General features: G+C 48.3%; 1 protein-coding gene across 1 annotated transcript; it reads left to right on the forward strand.

Moving 5' to 3' along the window:
• Positions 1-2,265: 2,265 nt before the first annotated feature.
• Positions 2,266-25,506, forward strand: TGFB3 (transforming growth factor beta 3). The gene is given in 8 exon segments (XM_082058452.1): positions 2,266-2,721; positions 2,723-3,285; positions 8,857-9,020; positions 10,385-10,514; positions 12,468-12,575; positions 13,392-13,563; positions 14,091-14,244; positions 16,568-25,506. Coding segments are annotated over 8 exon segments (1,596 nt in total). The 5' UTR covers positions 2,266-2,575; the 3' UTR covers positions 16,727-25,506.
• The last annotated feature ends 919 nt before the right edge of the window (positions 25,507-26,425 follow it).

Consider the following 26,425-nt stretch of genomic DNA (forward strand, 5'->3'; position numbering starts at 1 on the left):
TCTCCTTGAGAAGAGATGCTGTTCGGGTTACATCAGCCCCGGCTCAGACTGTCAAAACCCAGTCAGGGTTGCCAAGTGTGAAATATTTCCTACAATACTCACACATTCAGTAGCCTCGTTGGGCTCTCCCTCAGCCCCAGCTGGATTCCAGTGCGTCCAAGACGTGCAACCTGTTAGTGACTGCTCCTCGCAGCCACCAGCAGTGGTTCCAGCACGTGTCAGACCATGGAGCTTCCCCACCTCTTCTCAACGTGGAGAGAGCAAAGCCCAGAGCAGAAAGTGAGTGGCCCAGCACTGGAGCCAGCACCACATCTACCTCCTTCTTCTCTGCTATTATTTCCAAACGGTAAGTCCCCACTGTCAACTCATAACAGAAAAGTCTGCTTTCAGCTATCAACAACATAACCTTGTGTTTTGCACTATTGTATTTCATCTCATTTCTGCTGTCTCAGCCATCAAAATTTCCTACCCCCTCCTATAGGATATCCCAGTCCTCCCCTATATTAACAATGCCTCCCAACTTTGGATCAGCAGCCAATTTCATTAGCACATCTATTTCAATGTGCCAAGATCATTAATGAAAACTGGGCCCAGGACCAGCCACTGCAGAACTCTTCTAGCAATCTCTTATAATTCCTGTACTTATCTCCATCTTAACTAATAATTCACCATGCGGCACTGTAGCAAAATGATTACTGAACTCCAACGCAATCCATTCTACTGCATTTCGCATGACCTCCAACCTAATGCAGGGTAGAGGAAGTCCCAGAGCACGAAAGCATCCAGAATTCATTTCAGAAGTGCCTGAGGAGCTCTAGAAATATCCATCACAATCTACATAAAAATCATCCATGGACAGTTAACGGCAGTACTCAGACTTTGCAACTTACTTCAAGTTGTGATTTGTCTGATGTCATTTTGGAGCCGCTAGATCTTGTTACATCTTTGCTCCATCGAAGAACTCAAATTCCTCTTCCCCAAGCAAAGCACAAGCAAACCATGAGCAGCTCACCCTTTGGTCTCCTCAGAGCTGCAGGGAATGGGCTCACTGGGCATCCAGCACCCCTAGCTACCCCTGGATTTCCTCTGAACTGCTTCCACACTCCATGTCTTGGATGAGCTGCTGGCCTCTGAGCTGGCAGTGCTCTCCCAGCACCAGACGCCTTAAACATACAGGCGATGGAAGGCTCCCCACAGCTGTGCCCAGTGTTTCCAGCCATGGACCAGCTGTGCTGCTGCCAGACACCACCTGTCCAGGTGCTGGGGCCATGTGTCCATGGGTCCCAGCTCTGGCCCCCGTACTTACTGCTACGGAGAGCTCTGCCCAGCTCCTGCCTCACCCACAGCCCCGCAGCACCTGTCCCGCCACATCCCCTCAACAGCTCAGCCAGGCTGCTGCCTTCTGCGGAGTGGCCAGTGCTTCCAGCGGTTGCGCTGGGTCAGGAAGGCGCGGAGCTGCCATCCCGCCTCAGACCTCCAGGCACCTGGCCAGCTCGGGGTGCACAGACCCCGGCCCGCAGGCCCCCAGAAGGGCTGGGCGGTGGTGTGAGGAGCACCTGCAGAGCGGGAAGGGTTCTGGGGAGGGCAAGGTGCCCCCGGGCTTCGGGCACAGGCCCAGCCGGGGTCAGGAGGGGGGAGGCTGGTGCGGCGGGTGACCATGGTCAGGGCCCCGGTCACGGAGCCGAACCTCAGCCGGGGCCGGTGTTCTGTCTCCTGCGCGCGGCCCCGGCCCCCTCCGAGGGCAGCGGGTGCACGAAGGGCCGCACCGAGGTCTGCCCTGGGCCCTCGCAGGGCCCGCCAGCCCCGCCACAGCCTGGGCCCCGCCGGGGCCGCCGCAGACCCTCTCGCAGCGCAGCGCAGCGCAGCGCCCGGCCCCGCCGCCGCCCGGCCCCTCCTTCCCCTCCTCCCTCCGTCGGAAAGAAACCACATCAGGAAAGTATTCGGGGTATTTTTAGCCGCTTTTAATGCAATTTCGCAGCTGGAAACGGGAGGGGCATCCCCGCGCCGCCCGCCAGCGCGCGGCGGACCACCGCGAGAGCCCGGCCGCCGCCGCCGCCCCGCGCCCGCCGCTGCCCGAGCGGCGCCAGCAGGGGGCGCCCGCGCGCCGCGCCGGTGCGGCGGCCACGTCGGAGGGCGCGCGGGGTCGCCCCGCCGCGGAGCGCGAGGGGCCCGGGGCGCGAGGGGCCCGGCGCCGCCGGCCGCGCGGGGGGCGGCGGCGGGGCCCGGCTGGGGGGGCGGCGACTGCGCGGCTGCTGAAGCCATTAGCGCGGTACTGCGGGCGAAGGCCGGGCTTGGAGCTCCCTCCCTCCCCCGCCCGAGCCCCGTCCCGGGGACGTCATGGGAGGGAGGTATAAAATTTCAGCGGCGGGGCCGAGGGAGAGGCAGTGTGCGCGGGAGGGGCGGCGCGGTGCGGGGCTGAGCGGTGCGCGGCCTGGGCACGGCGGTTAGCGGAGCCCGCGGGGGCAGCGGACGGCCCGGCGGCGCTGCTCCCAGCTGTGCGGGGAGCGCCGCGGTGCCGCGCTCCCGGGGGTCGGGCACCGGGCGATGTAGGGCGCGGGTCCCGGCGGGGGCATGAATGGTGCAGCGAGAGGGGCGGGCGCCGCGCTCCCCCCGCAGCGGCGGGGCGGCGCGGGCCGCTGACACGTGCGGCGGCGCGGCGCGGCGGGGCGCCCCCGGCTCCGCGGGACGCGGGGCGGCGCATGGGGAAGGAGCCCGGCGAGGCACGGCGCCTGCCGCTTCTCCTTGCGGAGCGCTGCCAGCTCTTCCTGGAAGTCCTGAGTCGCGCACGGCGCAGTGAGTTCATGCACCTCCTCGCCAACCCTCAGCCTGCGGGATCTGGGGAGGCTGCCGCCAGCACACCGCCTCGGCCCCCGCGCCCGCTCGCCGCCGCCCGGTGGTCTCTCTCGGAGGCCCCGTTCGCCGCCCCCTCGCACATGAAGATGTACGTGCAAAGGGCTCTGGTGCTGCTCTCCCTGCTGAGCTTCGCCACCGTGAGCCTCTCGCTGTCCTCCTGCACTACCTTGGACTTGGACCACATCAAGAAGAAGAGGGTGGAAGCCATCCGGGGGCAGATCCTGAGCAAGCTGCGGCTCACCAGCCCCCCCGAGACCGTGGGGCCGGCCCATGTGCCCTACCAGATCCTGGCCCTCTATAACAGCACCCGGGAGCTGCTGGAGGAGATGGAGGAGGAGAAGGAGGAGAGCTGCTCTCAGGACAACACCGAGTCCGAATACTATGCCAAAGAGATCCATAAATTTGACATGATCCAGGGCCTCCCCGAGCACAGTAAGTGCTGGGCTCCCCCCGCGCCGGCCGCGGTGCCGCGCCCGCCGGGCAGGCTGCCCGGGACCCCGGGCGCGGCGGAGGGTCGGCCAGCCGGGCCGAGGGGTGTCGGGCCCCGCGGAGGGGGGCGGGAGCGCGGAGGCACGAGGGGGCCGCTGCGGCGGGGGCTCGTCTCCGCCTGCCTGCGCGCTCGGGTGTGGGGAGAGCGGCGGTGGGGAGCGCGCCCCGCTGTGCCGGGACCGGGGCGGGGGAGACACGGAGTGGCGAGCGCTCGGAGCACCGACAGGACGGCGTGGGGCTTGGCGGGGAGCGGCCCCGCCGCAGGTGGAGGAGGTGGGCGCTGGCAGCGGCGGGTTGCGGGGTCCACGAGCAGCGAGCCAAGCCCTGTCTAGAGCCCTGACATCTGGGGGAAGGCGGGGAGGGGAGGAGAAGAGGGAAAATGTGAGGGGGGAAGGCAGCAGGGGACCAGGCAGTTTGGGTATCGAGGCTAATGCTGCACGCCGGGCTAGGAGAAGGCACAGGTCTGGTGTTTGGATGAGAGCAGGTAGCTGGACTCCTCCCTGCTGAAGTGCTGCAGAGAGACAGGCAATCCGTTTTGTCTGTGCAGCACCTGCACTGGCTGTGCAGAAGGTGGAGAGGTACTTGCTGGAGAGACTGGTGCTTGGAGGACACTGTCGAGGGTGTTACTTGGATAGTGTGAGGGTTCAGAGAGTGAGTACATGGTTACAGAGATGCTGAGCAGGTGCAAAGCAGACGGTGATGCAAAGGAGACCCCCAAGTGAACAGAGGCATTGAGAAAACGTGACAGATGTTGAGCAGGTGTGGAGCAGATGATGAGCAGGCCCAGATGTGGACAATAAATGGATTCAGGTGCAGGAGCTGAGCAGATGCAGATGCAAAGACAGAGGCTGAGCAGATGAACCCCAAGCAGATTGCAGATGCTGAGCATATGTAGACACAAGCAATTCTTTCGGTCTATGCTTAGGATGCCTTAGGACTGGAAGATGTTGGTGGACATGTAGTCATACCATCATCCAGGACGTCCTCCTGTGATGTAGTGCAGTCGTGGGGTTGCAATTTGAACACCAGCAATTCTGGGGAGGAGCTGTGACTTGGTGCAGGCAGCCTCAGAATGCAGTTACTCTTCCAGGTTTATGTTAATCTTGACATATGATGAGCTGGAATAAGAGCTACAATGTGGTAATGCAACAAATTTCATTTAATCTCTAGCAGACTGCACTCCATATGGCTATGTGATTAGCTCTTAGCTCAGGAGACACCAAGACTCGAGGAAAAGAAAGTGCACATGGTTTAGCAGCTTACCCATATTTCAACATTTTTGACCTACTGAAGTGTTGTTTACGAAATTATAAAAATACACGGGGAAACCAAGTGTCTGTGCAAAATTGTAGAGCCGTACTATGAACCAGTGTGTTTTGGGGAAGGAAACTGGGAAAGCCCAACAGGGGGAAATGAAGTCAGAGGAGTAGATTTGGATGAAGTAGAGGGGAAAGAGGAATGAAGATGTGGTGCACAAGAAGGAGCAGTGAGGAGGGACCGTGGGTTGGGAACAATTCCTGTGGAAATGAATGAACATGTCCCATGTCCCCATAGGACACTGGGGCAAGGTGCTGAGGTTTAAAAAAAACAAGTAGTGGTGAGATTAAGTTCCTGGGAACGTGCAGTGTAGGTGCCACCACCCAGAGAAAGAGGGAACTTTGGAACACAGGGGGCGACTAGCTCCAGACAGGCCATGGTGTCAAGAGATGCACTCCTTTTGAAACCGAGGGAGATTCATCACTTAGGCCATGGCTGAATTTGGCCCCATGTCTTCAGAAGTGGCTGATGTTCAACTTTCCCATGACTCTGTCACTGTGCCAGGTGGTGATCTCAGAACATGCTCTGAGCCAAAGCCAGTCTCCTCTAGGGGGGAAGGGGAGGACTGCTCCACTGGGGGAACTGCGAGGATGATACAGACAAGTCTGAAATGTGTGCACGCGCACACTCACATGCACATAAACTGTTCTAGCCCCAAACTATTAGTCAAGCGGCTTTTGGCTCAGAGAATTCATCCTTCTCAAAGACTTAAGGCCCAAAAGTGAGAAGAGCTGAGAAGCAAAAATAGCAGTGGGGAGAGCCCCATCCTTCTAGGAAGGAGGGATATTCAGGACCAGTTCCCCATCCTGACTCTGAGCTGTTCACAAGATGTTCTTTCTGCTGTGCCTCTCAGGCACATTGCCTGAATTATAAGGGACTTTCTTTCAGAGAATAACTTGCTCTTGACTAGCCTCTCACTTCAGGGATCTCCTAAAACACATAGGGGTTCATATGCTCTTAAGCACTGACTTGGTTAGACTCAACCTTAGAGCATCTGCAAAGGTCCTGCAAATTGCTTTGTTTACCTTCCTGAGGAAGAACATGCCATTTTCCAAGCCAGCTTGACAGGCAAGGCAATTAAAGCCATGCGTTGCTGGGGCCAAGTATGTCTTCCCTCCAAACCTGCTGCCTGCAGAGTTCCAGAAGGATTAATTTTTTCTCCAAAGTTATGCAGCTTTGGCATGAAACACCTTGAAGTATCAGTGGTATAATATGGAGTGAGGCAGTAGCTGCTCACAGCCAGCCTGCCCTTCCTTAACACCAAACATCACAGCCATCAGCCTTTTTGGGGCTTGACAGAAATAGCAGCTGTGTAGGGTCAGCAGCACATGGAGAACCTACACCTTGCTGAGAGCAGTGGTAGGAAGAGGGAAGCTCCCAAAAGAACCTGGTCCCCATGTCACACTGTCCACACTAAGAGGCTGCTGGTCTCATCATTTGTACAGTAAACAGCTCAGGATTGCCTGGGCTCCGCAGTAACAGCAGGGCCCAATCGTGAGGATCCAGCCTTTGGTGTCAGACGTAGCCTGGCATGGGTGTGCAGGGTGTCACAGGTTCCCTGTATTCAGGCTTGGTTACAGCCACTGAGTCTTGTAGACTGGAAGAGCTTGCAGGAATGTTGCCTCCAGAATTTGTTCTGTGCTGGTAGATGGATGTGTCCAGATGCCACTGTGATTAACACACCTGAGCTGGGACTGGACCAAGTTGCCCAAAAAATCACCTTGCCTCCTTTGCCTATGACCTCTTGCAAAATGTGCTTTGCCCCAAAGCAGTCGGCATCCTGGGAGTGAGCTGTATCCTGGGCACCCTATGATAGGAAGCAGACTTTGGCCTCACAGGGAAACACAGCACACAGCTCCATGTCCCCATCACAGAGGGCTTGTTCCCAGGCTATGAAGGGGACATGAAACTTGTTCTCAGGGAAGGGAGCTATTACTATTTCTACTAGGAAGGTCCCCAAAACACCAGCACCTTGCTAGTGAAGTAAGTAGGTAGAAGGCAATGTGTGGAGAGCAGGCAAAATACAATATGTATAGTCATCTCTTACCACAATGGCTGCCTAAATTAGCCAAAAATCTTAAGGAGATGCTATACAATAAATTATTTTGTCTCTCCAGTGTGCTGTAGGACCAGATCTGCAGACTCAGATTGTCAGATAAAGCACTACTGTTGGAAATAGATACTGGGCTACTGGTCTGATCTAGAAGGGCATTTCTGATGACTACTGGGCCACCCCATGTGGACAGGCATTCGGGTTTGAAATGGAAGGGCAGGCTGTTAACAGTGCTATTAATAGGGCTAGGAGTGCAAAACAGCTTAAGGGGCTATTTAAACACAGTATCTGCCTAGGTCTAGGATGCAGAACAGTTATCAGCCTTAGACTTCTGCTAGGAGGATGCCTTCGGGCATTTAATGAGATCAGAGCTTGTTTTTTCTGCTGTGCTTTTCTATGGTTTAAAACCTAGAACTGGTCACAGTGGTGGAGTGCCCGCAGTGGGTATCTTTGTGTGGCTTAGTGTACTCTTCGCAATGCAGGGTTGTTGGGCTGAGCGTATGAACTCATGGCTGCAACTGGGTCTTGTCTGCTGGGATCACTGAATATGCATCACTTCAATGGCAGACAGAGACTTTCCTGTATAGGAATGCTGTTCCATTCAGTGGTACAAATGAAAACAAACAAACAAACAAGAAAAGCCACTACCTCCAATTAAAAGCCCAATGTGATCATCTAGTCATTAGCTTATTGAGCAGAATGTCGGCACCCTAAGAACACATGCTAGGCTCCTGCTTGCTGAATCATTGTAGCGCAAGAAGACCTTCATCTTCATGGAGATGACTCTGGAAGTGCATCAGTGTTGCTCAAAGCAGAATTTGTTACGGGAGGTGAACCTCTGCACTTGTGCTGTTTCACACTAGCCCATCTTCAGAAGCTGTTTCCCTGGGGAGGTGGTGGTGTTGTGAAGAGAGGGTCTGGCTCCAGGAATCTAACTTGAAGGTTCCTTCAACTAGGGCTTCTAGCCTATTTAACACAGGCTGGAACTGTCGGTAGGAGCAGGTGATAGTTTTTCTTTCTGTTTTGTTTGTTTGGTTGGTTTCTTTTGTTTTTTAAAGCAACTTAAATATCAGCTGACATGAGAGTGCCTGTTGTTACAGTCAGAGGTCATGTGAGGGGCTCTGTAGGGCTCCAAACAGACCTGCATGTGGCTGTAGAGCAGGAGCTGCTGTGTCTTGTCCTACTGATGCTACCAGAGGTCAATACCAGAGGAACATGGTGTCATGTGACACCATGAATGTCATGTGACACATATAAATGACGACAAAGACTTTCCGTGGGACCAAAATGGTCCCAATGAAGAGAGGCTTGTTTCCTCTTGAGGACTTTGTTTTGGACCTCTTAGCTTTTACCTGCTCTCTTTTGGATCATCTTTGAAACAGATTTTTATGTTCAGCAAGCACACATCAAGGCAGAGAATTGCTGTGCTATTTCCTACACGTATGTCTGATCTCTGCAGACCTCTCAGTACTTCTACTTTGTCCTTGAACTCTGAATTTAGAACTATTCATGAATTCCTTCTCCACGTCATGAGTGAGAACTGATCTTAAAACCTATTTCTTTCAGTACACACTGAATAGTCACTGCCCCCAAAAGTCTTCACACCTCATGCTTCGTGGACACTTGGCTGGCTTTCATTTTAGGAGACAATGATGTCAAAATTTGTAAAACTAAGTTTCAGTGGCAATGGGATCAGGTTCTTTGTGGCTTCATGTCTCCAGTGTAAGCAGAGTCACACCATCATCGCTACTGGGAATAGGCCCCACTAGCTGCAAATGAGGTTGTCCTGTTGCCTTGGCTGGGGCTGTCATTTTGGATGCAGCAGATTCATGAGTGTTAGCAACATGTGATGAGCAGAATTAGAAGAGATAATATTAAAAATACTGTGGTTGATCTCTACTGATTCTCTGGCTTGTAGCGTTGAAATAATGGTGACAATAGTGGGAAGATTTTGCAAAATGTTAGAATGTAGATCAAATTGGAGTGAATTAATCCTGTATTATATTTAGCTAAATAGCGATGCTTTACAGGTGGCAAGACGTTTGAATGACGGTCCTCTGCTGGAAAGCTCTTTTTCAAACAATTTTTATTTGAGATCCTGCCCCCCTGACCTGTGGTTCTCAGTCTTTCAATTTTTCTCCTAGATGAGTTGGGCACTTGTCCAAAAGGTGTCACCTCCAATGTGTTCCGCTTCAATGTGTCCTCAGCAGAGAAGAACAGCACCAACTTGTTCCGTGCCGAGTTTCGGGTGCTGCGTGTGCCCAACCCAAGCTCCAAACGCAGTGAGCAACGCATTGAGCTCTTCCAGGTGAGTGTTCTTCTCACCTTCCCCTATGCCTGAGCCCAGAATAGCTTGGCTCTGTAATGGTTGCCTCAATTAATATGTGCAAGGCCACAGAAGAGAGAGAGAAGAAATCCCATGCTGTATCCCAGGCTTCTTCCAGCATATGCAGTGACACCATCACCTTTCCTTTTACAATGTGATGCTGTCCTTTCCCTCCTCACATAGGCTGGCTGCTCTGGCCACCGTGGCATGGTGTCCACTGCAGTAATTTGCTGCACTGAGAAGGGAGCCCCTCCCCAGCGGAGCAGCCCTGACCCTTCTGTCACATCTGCGTGTCCACATCCCTTGGCAGTTTTGTTCCTTTGACTGTCACAAGGGTGCCAATCCAATGGGTGGAGCTCTCTGTCTTGTCACTGATTTACTGGAAAAATAATGCTTGCTTTCAATGTTGCCTTCAGCAGCAGCTCTTCAGGGGCACAATTCCTGGCACCATTAATTCAGGTACTTACCTGGAGTTTGGTTTGAACTCATGAAGTCCCCTGTCAAGAATAATGTCTAGGTCAGGTTTGGAAGTGGTCTTAGGCTGGGCTGGAACATCCAACTAAGGGTGCAGTTTAGTATCCAGGGGACACATTCCCGCAGGCTGGTGTGTCTCCACTTTGCAGTAGAAGTGCATTTAAAATTGCCCTGTGGCTGGTAGCTCTTCAGGGCCTCCTGGAATTCAGCTTCAAAGGTCAGAGCAGCTCTCCAGATGACACAACTGACAAGGAAGCAATCTCAGAGCTTCTCCATAGGATCAGTGCTCTGTGGAGTGAACCTGGGGTCCTGCAAGAAGGAGACACCTTGCATAGGCTGTAGTTGTTTGTCTGGAAGCAGGAAGAGATGTCAGAGCAGGGGGAGAGGTCTCCAAACCTGATCAGCCCTGCTGTGTTTTGATAGAAGTTGAAGAGTGTAGGACACATGAAAACCCCACAGTCTAGGACTCAGTAGGCTTGCTGGGCACGGGACCTGTAGCAAGATGCTTTATTGCCCACTGCTGGTTCTACTCTGAAATCCAGACCTACATCACACAGGTGTATAAAGAAACAAAACCACCTATTAGATCAGTTGCTGTGTGCTGCTGCCTCTGGATATGTTCCTGAAATAAGGATGAATCAAGAGGTGTAGGCTGCTTAGGACAGAGAGATAAGCATTGTGTAGAACTCTGGAGTTCAGGTTGGTTGTGAACATGTCCTTTTCACCTGTGCCAGGGTAATCCTGGTGTCTCACTTGCCAGGACCAACCTTCTGAATTAGTTTTTGGCAAGCTGTGGAAGAAAAAGGAGCCAAGGCTATCCCTTCCTTATGCACAGCACTGGCTGATTCTCTCTACCTCTCCTTCTGACACAGATCCTTCGGCCGGATGAGCACATAGCAAAGCAGCGCTACCTCAGCGGCAGGAATGTGCAGACACGGGGCTCCCCTGAGTGGCTGTCCTTCGATGTCACTGAGACTGTGCGTGAGTGGCTCCTGCACAGAGGTAAGGATCTTAGCTGGACTGGGTGTCAAGGCATCCACAGAAATGTGGATCACAGAATCACAGTATGTTTGGGATTGGAAGGGACCTCAAAAGATCATCTAGTCCAATCCCCCCGCCGGAGCAGGAACACCTAGAAGAGGTTACACAGGAAGGCATCCAGGTGGGTTTTGAATGTCTCCAGAGAAGGAGACTCCACAACTCCCCTGGGCAACCTGTTCCAGTGTTCTGTTACCCTTACTGAGAAGAAGTTTCTTCTCAAATTTTAGTGGAACCTCTTGTGTTCCAATTTGAATCCATTACCCCTTGTCCTACCATTGGTTGTCACCAAGAAGAGCCTGGCTCTGTCCTCATGACACTCACCCTTTATGTATTTTAAACATTAATGAGGTCACCCCTCAGTCTCCTCCAAGCTAAAGAGACCCAGCTCCCTCAGCCTATCATCAATGTTGACAGGAGTATCTCTCTGCTCCCCTTTTTGCAGGAGCTTGGCTCACATAGAGGACAGCTTCCTTCAGTCTGAGAACAAGCCTTCCCCAAGAGAGCTACCTCAGTGCATGATGGTTGCTAGATTCCTGGCTCTGTCCTGGAGTCCCCACTGTGTGGCTCCGTGGGCTGGGTCAGAATGAGGGTTCATCCTCTGGCAAAGGAAGTTGTTTTCACTGAGAGATGTTGGAACTTCTTTTAGTTCTTCAATTCTAAGCCCAGAGGGGACCCCTCTGCTTGTCTAAACTATAATTGGTAATACACAGAAAATGAGGATTGGTCTGGTTTAATTTTCATGTGGACTAGAGCAAATCTAGTAGGGAAAAAACAGCAAGGATTCTGGTTTCTTCAGCTGTTTACAGCTTGGCAGGTATAAAGGTGAGGAAATACCAGAGGCTGACACACCTAGACAGATGGAGGCTTTAGCACTGCAGAGAACATACCTCTGCCACCACTGGGCAGCCCAACAGATAGTTATGGGGCAGCTCCCAGCAAGAACACTGACCCTATTCACAGCTGGAGCATAGGCACCGTGACTCACAGCTGGATTGGCCTCAGCGATAGAAGTTAGGTGCCACTGAAAACTGGAATGCAGGTTCTGGCAAGCAGCCGCTCCCTGGAAGGGTAAGCTGTGCGCTTATAGGCTTCCTCCTTTTTCAGGCAACCTAAGCTGTGTCCTGATGGCTGTAGTTCAGGGCTGGAACTGCAGCAAGCTCTGGGCAGGCACTCCAGCTGACAAGACATCACAGAGTACACAGTGCTTAGGAAAAAAGGTGCTAGGCACCTTGTCAATGCCCTGGGGAGCCAGATGTTTTAATTCATGACACAACATAAAAAAGGAGCTTTCATAAGAGTCTTATGTTCCTCAGGCCCACACAGCATGACTGGTCCAGGAAGTTATTATGAAAATAGACTTGCCTCTGGAAAGTCTGTGTGACTTAGATTGCTAGCAGTTCAACAAAACAGGAGGTTGCAGCTGCTGAGAAAAATGCTTCCAGTGAAATTACTTGTCCCTATCCAACTAGCTCATTTTCAGATCTCTCCTTCAGACACTAACCAGAAGCCAGATGGTAGACAGGTACTGAGGATGGCAAAACTGATTTAACACAGACACCGCAAGACAGCTTTTCAAAATCCTTGTTTTCCAGTGGAGGTCCTTGAAGCTTACAAATACTTCTGGATACTGAATAGCCTAAAAAACACAAGCGGGAGCACCCTTCTTACTTGCTGAGGAAGCTCCTTTTAGCAAGAGCAGGGCTTTTGGTACAGGTGAAGCTGCAATGTTCTGCTTCCCATTTTCGTTTCCAAGGCAGCTTCTGTTCCCCAGCTCTGATAGCATCCCTGACTCTGAGACCACCCCACAGTCTAGGAGTTATCAAGTCCATGTCCTCAGTGAAACTTCCTGTGCCCTGTGCTAGGAGCTGCCCCAGATGACGAAGACTGTTTCTCACAGAGTTGTCCTCTTTGCAGAGTCCAACCTTGGCCTGGAAATTAGCATACACTGTCCTTGCCATACCTTTCAGCCCAACGGAGACATCTTGGAGAATTTGCACGAGGTCTTGGAGATCAAGTTCAAAGGTGATAAGGAGCTGGGTTAGGGGAGGCTGTTGGGGAAGGGAAAGTTTGGAGTATCTAAAAAAACCCGAGGTCTTGCTTTGCATATTTGAACATTTTACGTTGTGTAACATTTATCTTAAGGCATACACATCTGGGTTTGCATGTTGATTATTTGGGCATGTCCACTTTGTACATACGTTTGAAATGGAAGAAAGTAAGTACAGGCTGGGTGGGTTTGTATGAGTGTCTGCAGAAAGGAATATTTTTGCATTTCAGTGTCTCTCTGGGAAGTTCAGCTTGATGCCTTCTCAGATTTCTGCAGAGGCTCTGCTTTCCAGTTAGGGTGACTGAAACACAAGGAAGTCAGGCATCCTGTGTGAGGTGGCCCAGAGAGTCAGTGGCTTGGCTGGCCTAAGAACTAGGAACCTCCTGGCTTGCAGCCCTGGGCTGCAGCCACTGGCCCCCACAGGCTCCATTTCTGAGGCTGTTCTGCAGAGTGCCAATGATCTGACATCTTCTTTAAACCATTCATCTTCCTGCTTGTCCTGGGACTGAAGCCAGTAGTGAGCGGGATGGATTAATGGCCCCACCAGCAGTTTGCAAATGGTAAAACAGGTGGCCCATAAGCCTCTGTTTCAGGCCTGCTGCAGTCAGATTCACCAGGACTAAAGGAGTCCCTGTGAGGGAGGAAGTCCCAGAGTAAGTGGACACGGTGCCTGAATCCTTTTCACCCTGGTTCGAGGGCAGTCATGAGAGCATTAAATGCACTGAAAAGTCTTGTTGCGTACTCCACTTCCATGCTCATTTCTTATTTGTGGATCCTGTTTTTCTCTGAAGGCATTGACAGTGAGGATGAGTATGGCCGTGGAGACTTGGGGCGCCTGAAGAAGCAGAAAGACTTGCATAATCCCCACCTCATCTTGATGATGTTACCCCCACATCGGCTGGACAGCCCAACACTGGGAGGCCAGAGAAAGAAACGGGCCCTGGATACCAACTACTGTTTCCGGTGAGAATCCTGCCTGGAGTGACCAGATCCCACGCCTGAGGTGGGCAAGCCTGGTGAGACTCCATGCCACCAGGACAGGCAGAGCCCTCAAAGTGGGTAGTGGGTCACCATGGTGCCACAACGGCCACATGATGAGTACGGCTCAGCCAGCTGCTCCTTGTGGTGTCCAAGAAGGGGATGCTGGCCAGCTCAGCAGAGTCACTGTGTGCTTCTGGTTGAGCCACTGGTTAGAGGGAGAACTGTGGCAGCCCCCTGTGAACTCCAGGTGCCGGAGAGCACCAGGTGCTGCTGTGGGCAAGCAGGGTGCTGTCTCCCTGGGCCAGTGGCCAAGCTGTGGGCTGGCAGGCACCAGCAGCGCCAGGCTGTGGCCTGTGCTGGCCTGTGCTGCTCCTCTGCACTTGGCGCAGGCAAACACCGCGTCCCGCTGGGCACTGCTGGTATTAGTCCTTCTGCTCAGGAAGCTGTATCACACCATCGCATATAAGGCCTCTCTTTAGACTGACTGTGTTTTGATACTTGTGTTTCAGGAACCTAGAGGAGAACTGCTGTGTGCGTCCTCTGTACATCGACTTCCGACAGGACCTTGGCTGGAAATGGGTCCACGAGCCCAAGGGCTACTTTGCTAACTTTTGTTCGGGCCCGTGTCCATACCTCCGCAGCGCAGACACCACTCACAGCACGGTACATCTAATAGATTATCCTGTCTGGGCTTGTGTCTGTGACTTCCCCTTCCTTCCTAAGTCTGATCATATCTAGTCTCTTCAGAGCAGCAAAAGCAGTTCAGATCAATCCTTGTAAAAGAACTATCCAAGGAAACTGCAGAAAAGGTGTTTCAGTAGAGAAAAAGTGCTTCCTTTGGAGTCAATACTGAGTCCATGTTTCTAGCCAAATGGTGAGGAGCAGGACGCTGTATCTTGGGTAAGATGTGAAAAGCAGGACTGATGGCTTTAGGATACTTATTTGGTAATGGCCAGAGTATTAACTGAATTGTTCACATAAAATTTCAACTTGGGTAATTATCTTCTGCCTAAATTTCTTGTGCAGTTTGCACTAGACAGAGGATTTTCATCTGCCTTGTGCCCAGTTGTCACAAAAAACTTTTAGGCCATGGCACACAGCTGCCACCTGCCATCACAGGGGCAGCTGTAGTCTGAAAGCGAAGGGAAATCCACGTCCATCAGTGGACACAGCCATGCAGTAAGCTCTCCTTCCTGCACAGGTGTCCTTTCCACCTGACCTATTGCAGGGAGGAGCCTACTAGACACTGAGATTCATGAGTAAAAGCTGTCAGAAAGCAAATGTCTTCAGATAACTTACATGTAACCTCTGTTTAATGTGAGTACACTAGGCAGTCTTTGGGAAGAATACCACCTGAGCAGTGGAAGAAAATAAAAACAACAGGAAAGCACAGACATGGGAGAAATAGCAAGGGGAGAAGACAGACTAAGGAGCAGGCAGTCCATTGCTGAAGCAAGAAAAGCCAGAGGAAAATGCTGTGCTGCTGCCCACAGAAAAGGCAGCAATCTAGACAATGCAACAGCTCTCTAGCTAGTTACCAGAAAAAGCAGATTCAGCTGAAGAATAGATAATTCAGTAAAGATGATATTGCAGAAAAGAGCCTAACATTTTCTTTACAGCTTGAGAGTCTGCACAGCAGCAAGGCTCGCTGAAGCTCAAGAACTAATATCAGTGGGAATAGTCAATCTATGGGAATGAAGAAGTGAACAGATGCTAGACATTATGCACAAGACAAAGCAAAGGGATGAACAGCTTTGAAAGGGTAATGGGCATGTAGCTTTACCATCTGGTTGTCCTGAGAAGCTCTCTAGTAGATACCTGGACTGAATCAGTGTGAGAGAAAAGAGATTTTTAGATTGGTTCCTAGTGTTCTTTTCTTGAGCAAGAAAGGAAACAATCAAGCATTAAGGTCAGCTGAGTGATCCAAGAAACCTTTAGAACAATATAGCTGCTGACAGCTTGCCAGCACCACCTAGGAAAAACATGGTGAAGATTTCTCACCAGTCCATTTCACCTCCCATCTCTGTTGAGTAGAGCAGCCCCAGAGCACATGGTACCCCCGCAGTATAGGCTGGTGAACTTTGCTCAGTATGCCAGAGAGCTTCTACCAGAACAACTGTGATTACATGCATCTGGGTAATAAAACAGGATGTTTCCTTAGCACCTCACATCCCCAGAGACTGTAAAGTAGTTAAAAGACAATGTGCCAGACCCTGTCATTCATACCAGATAAGCACCGAGACCACAGTAGTGCAGGTGACATCATGTTTTGGCCCCACAACTCAAGAAGGAAGTTGCTTACCGCTGAGAAGTGGCCACCTCTGGCAAGAAACGTGGCAACTGTTCTGAAGCAGTTACATGGCTGAAGTGTATTGTCATTTGTGGGCTGGGGCCAGCTGGGAGGAGGAATCCAGTGGAGTCCCCACAGGACACTCTCCTGGCTCCAGCATTTTAATGTAATGACTTGCAGGATGGAGTGCAGGGAGAAAGCAACAGACACTTCAAAGCTGGGATGGAATTGTGGATACTTGAGAGGATTGGCATGCATCCAGTGCTATCTAGAGATGTTGGTTGAAATAAGCAGCACTGATGTTCTTTCTTCTGATTTCTTTAAGGGAACCCAAGACAACATGGTGCCAAGCTGGTTACACCCAGCCTTATTAAAAACAAAAATTGTGACACTATTCACCCTACCAAATTAGAGATGAAAGGAGACAACTACTTGCACTTCTTCAACCCTTAGGCACCAGCTGCAGAGTAAGGCTACTACAATTAAAAATTAAGAGTCAGGCCAGGGCAGGTGAGACCCCTTAGAAGCAGGCTATGGCCAGGAGGTGACGGGGGAGTATTACTTGCCTGAGGGAAATACCCTCTGATGAGCATAGTCCAAATGCTTAGAGTCCTGTTTGTTTTCCAGTCCCTTCCTGTCCTCAACTAACTTAAACACATTCCTGACTTTGTCACCACATTTACTTTGTTCCTGCAGGTGCTGGGCTTATACAACACGCTGAACCCTGAGGCATCTGCTTCGCCTTGCTGTGTCCCCCAGGACCTGGAGCCGCTCACTATCTTGTACTATGTCGGGAGGACCCCCAAAGTGGAGCAGCTCTCCAACATGGTGGTGAAATCCTGCAAATGCAGCTGAAAGGCACCCTGGCCCACCCAAAGCCAAGAGAGAAACTGTCAGCACCCACTCTCCTGATCCCAGGCCAACACAAGAGGAACTGGGGGTCAGAGACTACACATGCTGAGGGCTGAGTGCCAAACCCTGTGGCTTAGGATCTGGCAGCCCTTGGGGATTTCTTCTGGAACATTTCTTGGTCTTGTTGGCAGTGTCATGTTCCTTCTGGGAGTTACTTTGGTGATGCGAAGACCACACTCTCCAAAATGGCTGGGCAGTTGGTACGGAAGAGAAGGATAAGGTGGAGGAACTGTTGTGCATTTGAATGCTGGGTAGTTGAGCTGGGGAAAGCAAGGGAATGAGAAAGAGCAGGTGAAAGGGGGAATGGAAATGGAGAGATGTTTTTTCTATTCTAGCTTTAGCTGTCTTAGGACATCAGCCCTCCCCACTGGCTTGAAGGTTTCCTCTTAGGAAGAAACCCTGAAAGTTTTCTTTGGAGAAAGAAAATGCACCAAGAAGGGAAGCTGCTGAGAGAAGAAATGCTCAGATACAGACTTTTGTTCCTCAGAGCTGTGATCCAGGAGTCCTGCAACTAAAACTCTGTGTCTGCCAAACCTGTAAGTTCAGTTGGCAGATCCTGGCTATTGGTTTCTAAATGCAAACTGCAAGGCTCCCAGCCAGCCTGCTAAGGGTGGGCAAATACAAGGAAAGAGGGTGCTGAGTCCATTTTCAGAAGGACTGATGTCTCCATTCAGCTCTTTTCCCTTCCTGGAGTTTCTTGGAGATGGTTTCTGGGTCAGGGCAGGAGCAATATCTGTGGTACCTGAGTACTGGGCCCATTCATTTGTGATCTGATATACCCTGAGGACCTCTTGTCTGTTGTGGTTTGTGAGGTGCTTTGGGTTGTTCTGCACCTGTTCTGCACAACGGCCCAGGCCTCAACTGCCAAGACTTTAAAAATATTAATCTCAAAAACATCGTAAAAAAATAAATATTTGGGGGGGAGATGTTCTTTTTTTTCAGAAGCAAGTTGTTTGTTGGAGGGTTAGATGGTTTGCTGTTTTCAAATCCCTACTGCTGTGGCATATTCAGTCAGTCTAAAATTTTTCCTCTTTCAAAAATGTCTCTTCAAAGGAACAAAGAGAACTTAGATGAGCCAGAGCTCCCCAGAATAGAAATTCCTTGGTACCCTCAAACTGTGCCTGGTGTATGTGTGCCCTGTCCCACCCTAGTCCTTCAGATGCACATCACCTCTGGCATATGCTTTTGATAGATTCATATAAAGCTTCCCTCAAATGTAAAACATTTAGAACAATACTGTTTAAATAATCAGGGCAGTGCCGTTGCCACAGCTGACAGAAGTCCTATGTCCATTTTAATATATATGGTCTGCCAATAGACACTTGTATACACAGGTAAATAACACATCGCTCCTCCCAATTTAGCATGAACATTGCTCATAAAAAGTTCACAGATGTTGCCCAGGCAAGAAATCGGTGTACTCTTTTAAAAGTATGGGCTTTTTCAGCCACAGATACTCCCAAAAGTAAAAATCTCTGGTACTTCCATGTCACACGAGATGTGGTGGCTGCCTTTCTGACTCTCCAAACCACAACTACTTAGAAGTCATGTTCCAGAGCCCACAGAGGTTCCTCCCTGTCCCCTCCCAGTTCCTGGTCCCTGACAACGAAGTGCAAAATGACACCTAGCTGGTTAATCGCTTGTGGCCAGGGATCTCCATGGTCAGCTCAGAATTCAGCTCCTCCATCAGGCCCTTCACAATTGTGGCTGCTTCCATATACCTCACATGAGGCTGCCAGTAACATGTAATCTCAAACATCTAAATAAACTGTAAACAACCCTTGCTGCACCATCACCAGCTGGCAAGAGGTTAGCAAGGGTGGGTCAGTGGAGGGAGCCTGCCAAGCGGTGTGACACCATGCTGAGGCACATGAGCTCTAGCAGAGGCACTCCCAGACACTTCAGCTTTATGCCTTTCATCTCTCTGGGGCTCCTTGACGTGTCATTGGTGTGATGATGAAAGATACAGCTCCCATCAGTCCTGCAACACTACCATACGACTGTGCCCTGTACAGCTCTCCATGCCCATGCTTCCCCCCACCTGCCCAAGGAGCAAATAAATGCCTTACAACTACACTACCGTGCTGATAGGCCAGAAATTTAGCGGCTGTAATGTGGGGCATGGGGGAAATACAGATGCCAACTGGCATAGGAATTCTCTCTCATCTTTTAGCAGCAGCCCCTGGGGAGGTTCTGGTTTACAAAATGCAGTCTGGTCTTTGGTCATCATTCCTCCTGAGCTGTGGGCTGGCTTTGCTGCCCATCCAATTGAAGGGCTTCCTTGCTAGTAAAGGGGGAAAAAAAAAAATAACAAACCAAACCAACCAAGAAGAGAGAGCTGCAAAGAGCTGAGCTAGAACACTTGCACAGCTCACAGTCCTACGTGGCACTTGGAGCACGTCAGAGCCACCCACAGATTAACCCTGGCAAGTCCCTTGAGGTGTGTCTGTTTTACTAGTCCTTGTTCACTGCTGCTCCTCAGTGGCAGCAAGGGGTGGCAGAAGGACTGAGCCTTTTGTCTCCTTGGAAAGCAAAATGGCAATGGAAAATCAGGGGAGAAGAGCCTTGGGGTGTCCAACCAGTAAGAACACAGGGAATCTCTGGGTACAGTAATCCTTGAAGTCAAACAGACATATTTCAGTTACTGTTTCTCTCTCCAGCTTTCTGTTTCCCTAGCAACATTTGAGAATTAGATTTATAAAACGGGATCTGAATTAATTTTCTTGCTATTAAAATAGCTTTTCTAAGGGTGTTTTAGCTATAATTCAGCAACAAATTACACTGTCTCCATGGGGTTAATAACAGATTAAATAGATTCCTGGGCACAGACTTACAAACACTTTTCAGAACACTTGCATGAGAAAGCAGAGGGCATTTCTCTATATGCTCTGTTACTAGCTGGCAAATTGAGGACAATGGGAAAGAGAAAGTGGGATCGTCACTGCCAGCACTGAATACAGCTCCCAACAGTTCCCTTTTGTTGTTTGCAGGAACAAACAAAAGCTGATTAAAACAATCCCAGCACACTTTCTGTCTCTCTAACAAAGATCAATAGTTAGAAAGAGTGAAAAACCCTATTCTGCACTACCATCAGGCAGATCCTGCACAGATGATGAAATGACCATCTGTGTAGTACCTGCTTCTCTGTGGCATATTCTAACATAGCGCGCAAGAGGCCTAGACCTGAACTTGAACACCTTGGTTTTCAGGCTGTAGTGCATTGTTGAGCTCTGCAAGGAACACTGTTTTCAGTAAGTAAAGGAACATACACTGGTATTTCAGCAAAGAATAGTCTTTGTGGACTAAATGAGTCTTTGTTCCCTGGTCTTTGGGTTAGACAGTCTCTAGCTATCTCACTAGACTCAAAAAGCAGTAGCACATCCCTGTTACCACTGGGTGAACTGGGATATAGTGCTTTGTGTTTTAGCCTTCCATAACCAACGGACATCAATACAGTAAACAAGATGGACCATGTCCAAAAGTAATAAAAGATACAAACCACAAATATACCTATCCATTCCTCTGGCACCATCAGAGCTCTGTTCTGCTCTGTCCTGTGATGTCACACGTCTGTCACTGTAGCTACCACATTTCCATTCTTTCAGTTCACAGATCCTTTTCTTTCTACGCTGTTCTGACGTTTTCCTTACCTATGACTAGAGTGTCCTCAGCAGACCAGAAATACAGGAGGTCTCCAGGCTCAGACAACTTTGGAAATGAAATCACCACAGTCATTCCATGACAGAAGAGGATCCATTGCAATATCTTATGCATTCTTATGATGTCTTCAGTATGGGCCGGGATTCAATGCAGGGCAAGTTCAGTACCACAGGGTGAGCAGGATGCAGCTCTAGGGACAGCGCCATTGTGCAGAAAAGGTTTCTTACCCACTGCAAGTGTTTCTAGGGGCATGCAAAACACCCAACTCTGTAGTACTGGGTTGTCTTCTCTTAATAGGTGATTGAAAGGCAATGAAATCAATCAAGAAAATAGAGTTTTCAATATATATGGAGCCAACAGTGTGGTATCTACACACTTGCAAAACTACACTCATTTGTTGTATAGGCTGCCTATAACCTGCATTAATTGTGGTTTAGAGTAACAGCAGCAATTTGGATACAATGCAAAGAGGAAAACATGCCTTCTAATTCTCTAAAAATAACACCTTTTATCTTTTTTTTACATTCAAAGTCACTAGAATATATTGGTCAAAAGCTGTATAAAATTAATAACTAACATGCATACTATGATGTTTAGTAAAATGACACCTGGACTTTCAGGTCTCTGCTTTACCAATATTTTCTTTTGTGGACAGGGAAGTCATTTAAGCCCTGGTTCATTTTTGATGCAGCTCAGGAAGTGACAGAAGCAACTAAGCTCAGTGTCTTTTATCATCTCTTAAAGAGAGGCTTCAGATGCTGTGTACAAATGCAAGATCCTTTATCATGCAACAAGTCAACATAGAAGAGATTAGACTGTTTTACACACTTGGAAATAGATTGTCTTAGAAATTGATTCAAATATATCAACAAGAAATAGAGCAAATGAAAATTGTTGATTAATGGTTGCCATTCTCTGAAAGTAATGCATTTGAGATGCCACTTATGCCCAAAATTTCAGAAAGAATATGGTGCAGTACTTTGAAATTAGTCTTTCCTGGAAACACACTGTGACATCCAAAGATCACAGACCTCAGTTCCTCGCCTGCTTTTAGAACATCCTTATCTAGGGCTAAGTTGCATAGGGAAGGTGGCAGAGATGGTATGAAGGCATTGAACCAAGCAGCTGGGCCTTTTCCAGTACTGGGCTGTGATTTCATGGAAAATACACTTAGGGATAAGGACCTTTACATCTACTACAGAAATAGGTTTCTCTACAGCTGTGGTTTGCAGCAAAAAACCCGCACACATTATTGGTTTCCCACATCCTGCAGATTTAGTGAACAGCTTTCAGGCAGAAACTCTGTCCCCTGTGGTATATGCTGGCACTGTTGAATTATACCAAGGAATTTCAAGCAGAATTATACCAGTCTTTCAATTGGTATCTTCTGAAGACAAAGATTTATTTCTCCCCCTTTCAGGATGGTGGTGATCTTTGTGCAGGGTGATATTCTTCATCTCTCATTCAATTTAGTTGGCTAGGAAAGATGATACCTCATTGCTGTCCACAGAGACCGATGCAAGAAATAATTACATGTAGGGGTTATGCATATTGCAGAAAGCAAAGGTGACTTCCTTTTCTGGTCTGCCAACATTCAAGGCGTTTCTCACTAGCTCTTTACGGATATTCATTCATCACATAGAGAAATCAGCATGGGGCATTATAATAATATATCATGGCCTGTGCATGTACATCACTTCATGAAATAAGCCAGCTGGGTCAGACCATACAAGAGATTTCCTGACATTCTTCAGGAACGATTTTTTTTTTCTCCTGTAGTTCTTATCCTTTTCAGGAAGCAGACAAAACAAAGATTTGCGGTGCAGCCAGGGGCAAATCTTCGAGGATTTGTGCCATGCTTGTACTGTAATGACTGGGGGATGTCTTGGTACCTGTTTTCTGGTCCTTTTTTGAAATAAAAAATTATGGTCTTTTGAAATTCTGAAACCCTCTTGTAGGTAGACTGGAAGCTTGGGAGATCTCTACTGTTTTCAGGGATTCATAAGAAACTCCACTTGTGGGGGCAAGCAGTAGCAGACAGCCTGACTCGCAACAAGAGTCTCTGGAGGGCATCCAGCTTGCACCAAGCTGTCTTGTGTGACAGAGTTTGACATAGGCGCCCTCAAGGGACACTTGCTACAAAAATCTCGAAGTATGCATGAGGATCACAGAATCGACTGGGTTGGAAAAGACCTCAGAGATCATTGAGTCCAACCCTTGGTCCAACTCTAGTCCATTTATTAGATCATGGCACTCAGTTCTGGGCCCCTCAGTTCAGGAAAGACATTGAAGTGCTGGAACGGGTCCAGAGAAGAGCAACACGACTGGTGAAGGGACTTGAACATAAGACCTATGGGGAGAGGCTGAGGGAGCTGGGGTTGTTTAGTCTAGAGAAGAGGAGGCTTAGAGGTGACCTCATCACTCTCTGTAACTACCTGAAGGGAAGTTATAGCCAGGTGGGGATTGGTCTCTTCTCCCAGGCAGTTAGCAATAGGACAAGGGGGCATGGGCTTAAACTCTGCCAGGGGAAATTTAGGCTGGATATTAGAAAGAAATTCTTTACAGAGAGAGTGGTCAGGCATTGGAATGGCCTGATCTGAAGATCTCTTTTGGATACTTACTATGCTAAGTCCTCTATTGTGCTAATATGAAGAAATGGAAACAAATAAAGAAAACAAACATCAAAGAGAAACAAAATAAGGGAGATGGCAATAAAATCTCAGGGAAGTATGGTGTGGCAGCAGTTACAATGTGCAGACTACACATTTTAAATTGTCTTTCATTTTCATCAATTTCATATGCCCTCAGAAAAGCAAAAGACCTAAGAGACTTGCAGAGCCACAATCTGTCAGGAAGAGCCACCAATCTTTATTCTTAGATTTTTTTCATGAGAAATTTTCAGTAGATATATGGAGACATGAGTTTTGTAGGTCTGGGGATAAGAAGAAATCTGATATCATAGACAAAATGTGTTCCACATTGAATTTCCAGAATTAGGAATGGTGGAGAAAACACACTTGCAGGAGGGAAGACAATCTTAATTTAAATGGAGGAAGCATCATGCAATGGGAAGGCTCAGTACTGTAACTAGTGGCACTAACATATGCTTACAGCTTCATTTGCCCTCCCAATAGATTCACAGATGTCCATCTGCACACCTTGAAGAATGGCACAGACATATATATTAAATATATGACACAGCATGACCTTTTCAGAAAGCCATATAAATAAGGCAAATCCGCTTGAAAACATGAGATGAATCCTGCATAGTAATTACTGGAAACAGTGGGGGAAATCCCTTGTCATTTTTCTTCCCCAATTTCAGAAAAAAACCCCAACAAATTTTACAGTAGAATTGAGGGAGTGATGACAGTCAAACATCGGGACTTGCCAGCAGAGGAACTTTTCAAAAGATCCTTTCCTGACTATTGACATGATATTATTCAAGACACGGCAATTAGATCAGTAACCCCAAAGTATTTTTTTGTGGAGATTTTATGAGATTTGAACATAACTACATTGAGTACAGTAGCTTGTCTCCTCTTAGTGTGAGGGAAGGAGGCTACACTTTACCATTGCTGTAACTATGGTGAAATGAGATTTTCTGAAATATCCTTGTAGAGACACCAAATTAAACTGACGTTCTGGGGTTGTCTTCTGCTGCACATCCAAAACACCAGTAGGCAAAAGACCAAATGCTGAAATTGCATTTAGAGATAACAGCACATCTTCTACCTACCCCAAACAAATGACAGAGACTCTGGTAATAAAATATACATTTTTAACAGCCCCAAATTCTCAACAATTGCATCAAGTTTGTTTTCTTAAGGCCAACTCACTTTTTTTCGTCTGATAGGTCAGATAGAGAAGCCATGCCTTTTCAGAGAATATATGATTTTGCAAGTCCATTGTGTGTGCTGTAGGCATGGACTTGTAGAGAAGAGGCCCTGTTAAGTTTACTCTTTGCCCCAGGGAATCACCATGATTCAGTGAATAGCACTGGCAAAGGCCTCACACCAGGGTCACCACAGTGATCAGTGTTTCTTTCCTTTAAATCTGAAACAGCAGTGAAAGCTCTTTTTCAATAAGGGCCAGTAAAATCCTTTTTTTTGGTAAGGTAACAGACAGAGCAGACTCTTCAGGGCAGGTTTGGTGTCTTGTTTGTCACCTTTAGTTCATGGGAGTTTGTCCTCTGTGTTAAAACTGCACCGAGAGGCTGTATCAAAAACTCAGAATACAACAATTTTGGAGCAGATCAGCTTGCGTTTCCCAACTACTCATCTCTAAGGCAGAAGGGAAACTTAATCTCATTCATTGGAAAAGGACAGTACGGTTCTAAAGTGGGTAGAAAGCAGTTACCAGGTACTGTAGTTCTTTAAGATGTGCTGTGGTTGTACACATTCACTCTTAAGGTGCTCTGTACTCAAGCACTTTGGAAAACAAAGATGGTGAGAAGTAAACGTGTATGAATAAGATAACTTAAGAGCTTCAGTTGGTGGTATTTTCTTTTCCACATTTAAGCAATTAACCCTTAACAAACGTCGTATTATGGATGAGTTCCATACAGCAGCCCACTTTCCCCCCAAATCACAATTGTTTAGAGGTGGATCTTGGTGTCCTTTAATGCTCTTGTAAAAGCTTCATCATTCTGAAAGCCTCTGCAATATATAGTGCCCACGCAGGTGAGGGTGTGGACAAACTGCATGTTTTAGTATAGTGTACTGCAACTGTCAAAATAAAACACCCATACAAACACCCATACAAAGTCAGACTGCAAGACCATCTAGGCCACCTCTTGTATCTGACAGTGGTCAACAGCATATGCCTGATAGACAAGCTGAAAATTGGAAAATCCCATTGTGATACTTCCCTGTAACAGTCACTTGAAAAGTCTTAGAAACTTCCTGTTTGTTGTTGGTTTGTGGTGGGTTTTTTTTTAAATTTTTTGTTTGGTTGGGGTTTTTTTTGGTTGTTTCTTGGGTTTTTTTGTGTATTTTTTTTTTGTTTGGCTGGTTGGGTTTTTTTAAGATTTAATATGCCCTAATAGATTACTTTTTTGTGGATTTGTCTACTTCTTTTTTCAAACCACATACACTTCTTCGTATCCACATCATCTTGTGACAAGGAGTTCCATAGGTCAATTATATACTATGAAGAAAAATCAGCCCCTCTTCCCCCTTTCTTTGCTTTGAATCTGATAACTGTTCAGGTTCATTTGATGCTCTTCCTTCTAGTGGGAAACATGGTGAACAATTACTGCCTTACACTCCTCCTTGCCCACCTCTTCCAATTAACCACTTTCTGCATGAAGAGAACTACAAATGTTAATTTTTGTGCTCTTGGTATAACCCGTCTCAAGGACTTCTTGACCTGATTCTGTAAAAATAAAATAAGGTCCTCCTCATGTTTGGCATAAACAAGGATGTCTTCGCTCTAGAAACATGAGGTTCTAGAAAGAAGCAAAAGAGGTCAAGTCCCAGGTTTAAGTAAAGCTCAGAAGCTTCCTTTGGAAGAAACTCATGACAGATCCATATGAATAATGTGTCCCAAAAGGAAAGAGTACAAAGAGGATCAATCAGCCAGTTACTTAGTGCAACCAAAAAAATCCAACTATTTATATGCTAGCAAATAACCCATCCAGATTCAAACGTGAATATTATGACCAGCAAATGTAGGACTGAGTGAGGAAGAAAAGTCCTTGGCCATTTGATCAAGTAAACCTTAAGAAAAATAAGTCAGGAGCCAGACTACTTCCATTTCCAACAAATAATCGAAAATGACTGGAACTGTTGTATTAGTACAAGGTACAGGCCTGAAGGAATGCAAGCTGAGAATCCAGTCTGTTCTGTAAACTTGTCTATAAGTCAACACCCTCTTTCACAGGTAAAGACAAGGAATGGTCCAGCACTACCAGCCACTCAACTCCATGCACACAGAGACTATCCATATTCTGGTATGAGGAAGAAGCACAGCATTGAGATT

The sequence above is a fragment of the Streptopelia decaocto genome (assembly GCF_964273445.1).
Source record: "Streptopelia decaocto genome assembly, chromosome: 7".
Lineage (NCBI taxonomy): Eukaryota > Metazoa > Chordata > Aves > Columbiformes > Columbidae > Streptopelia > Streptopelia decaocto.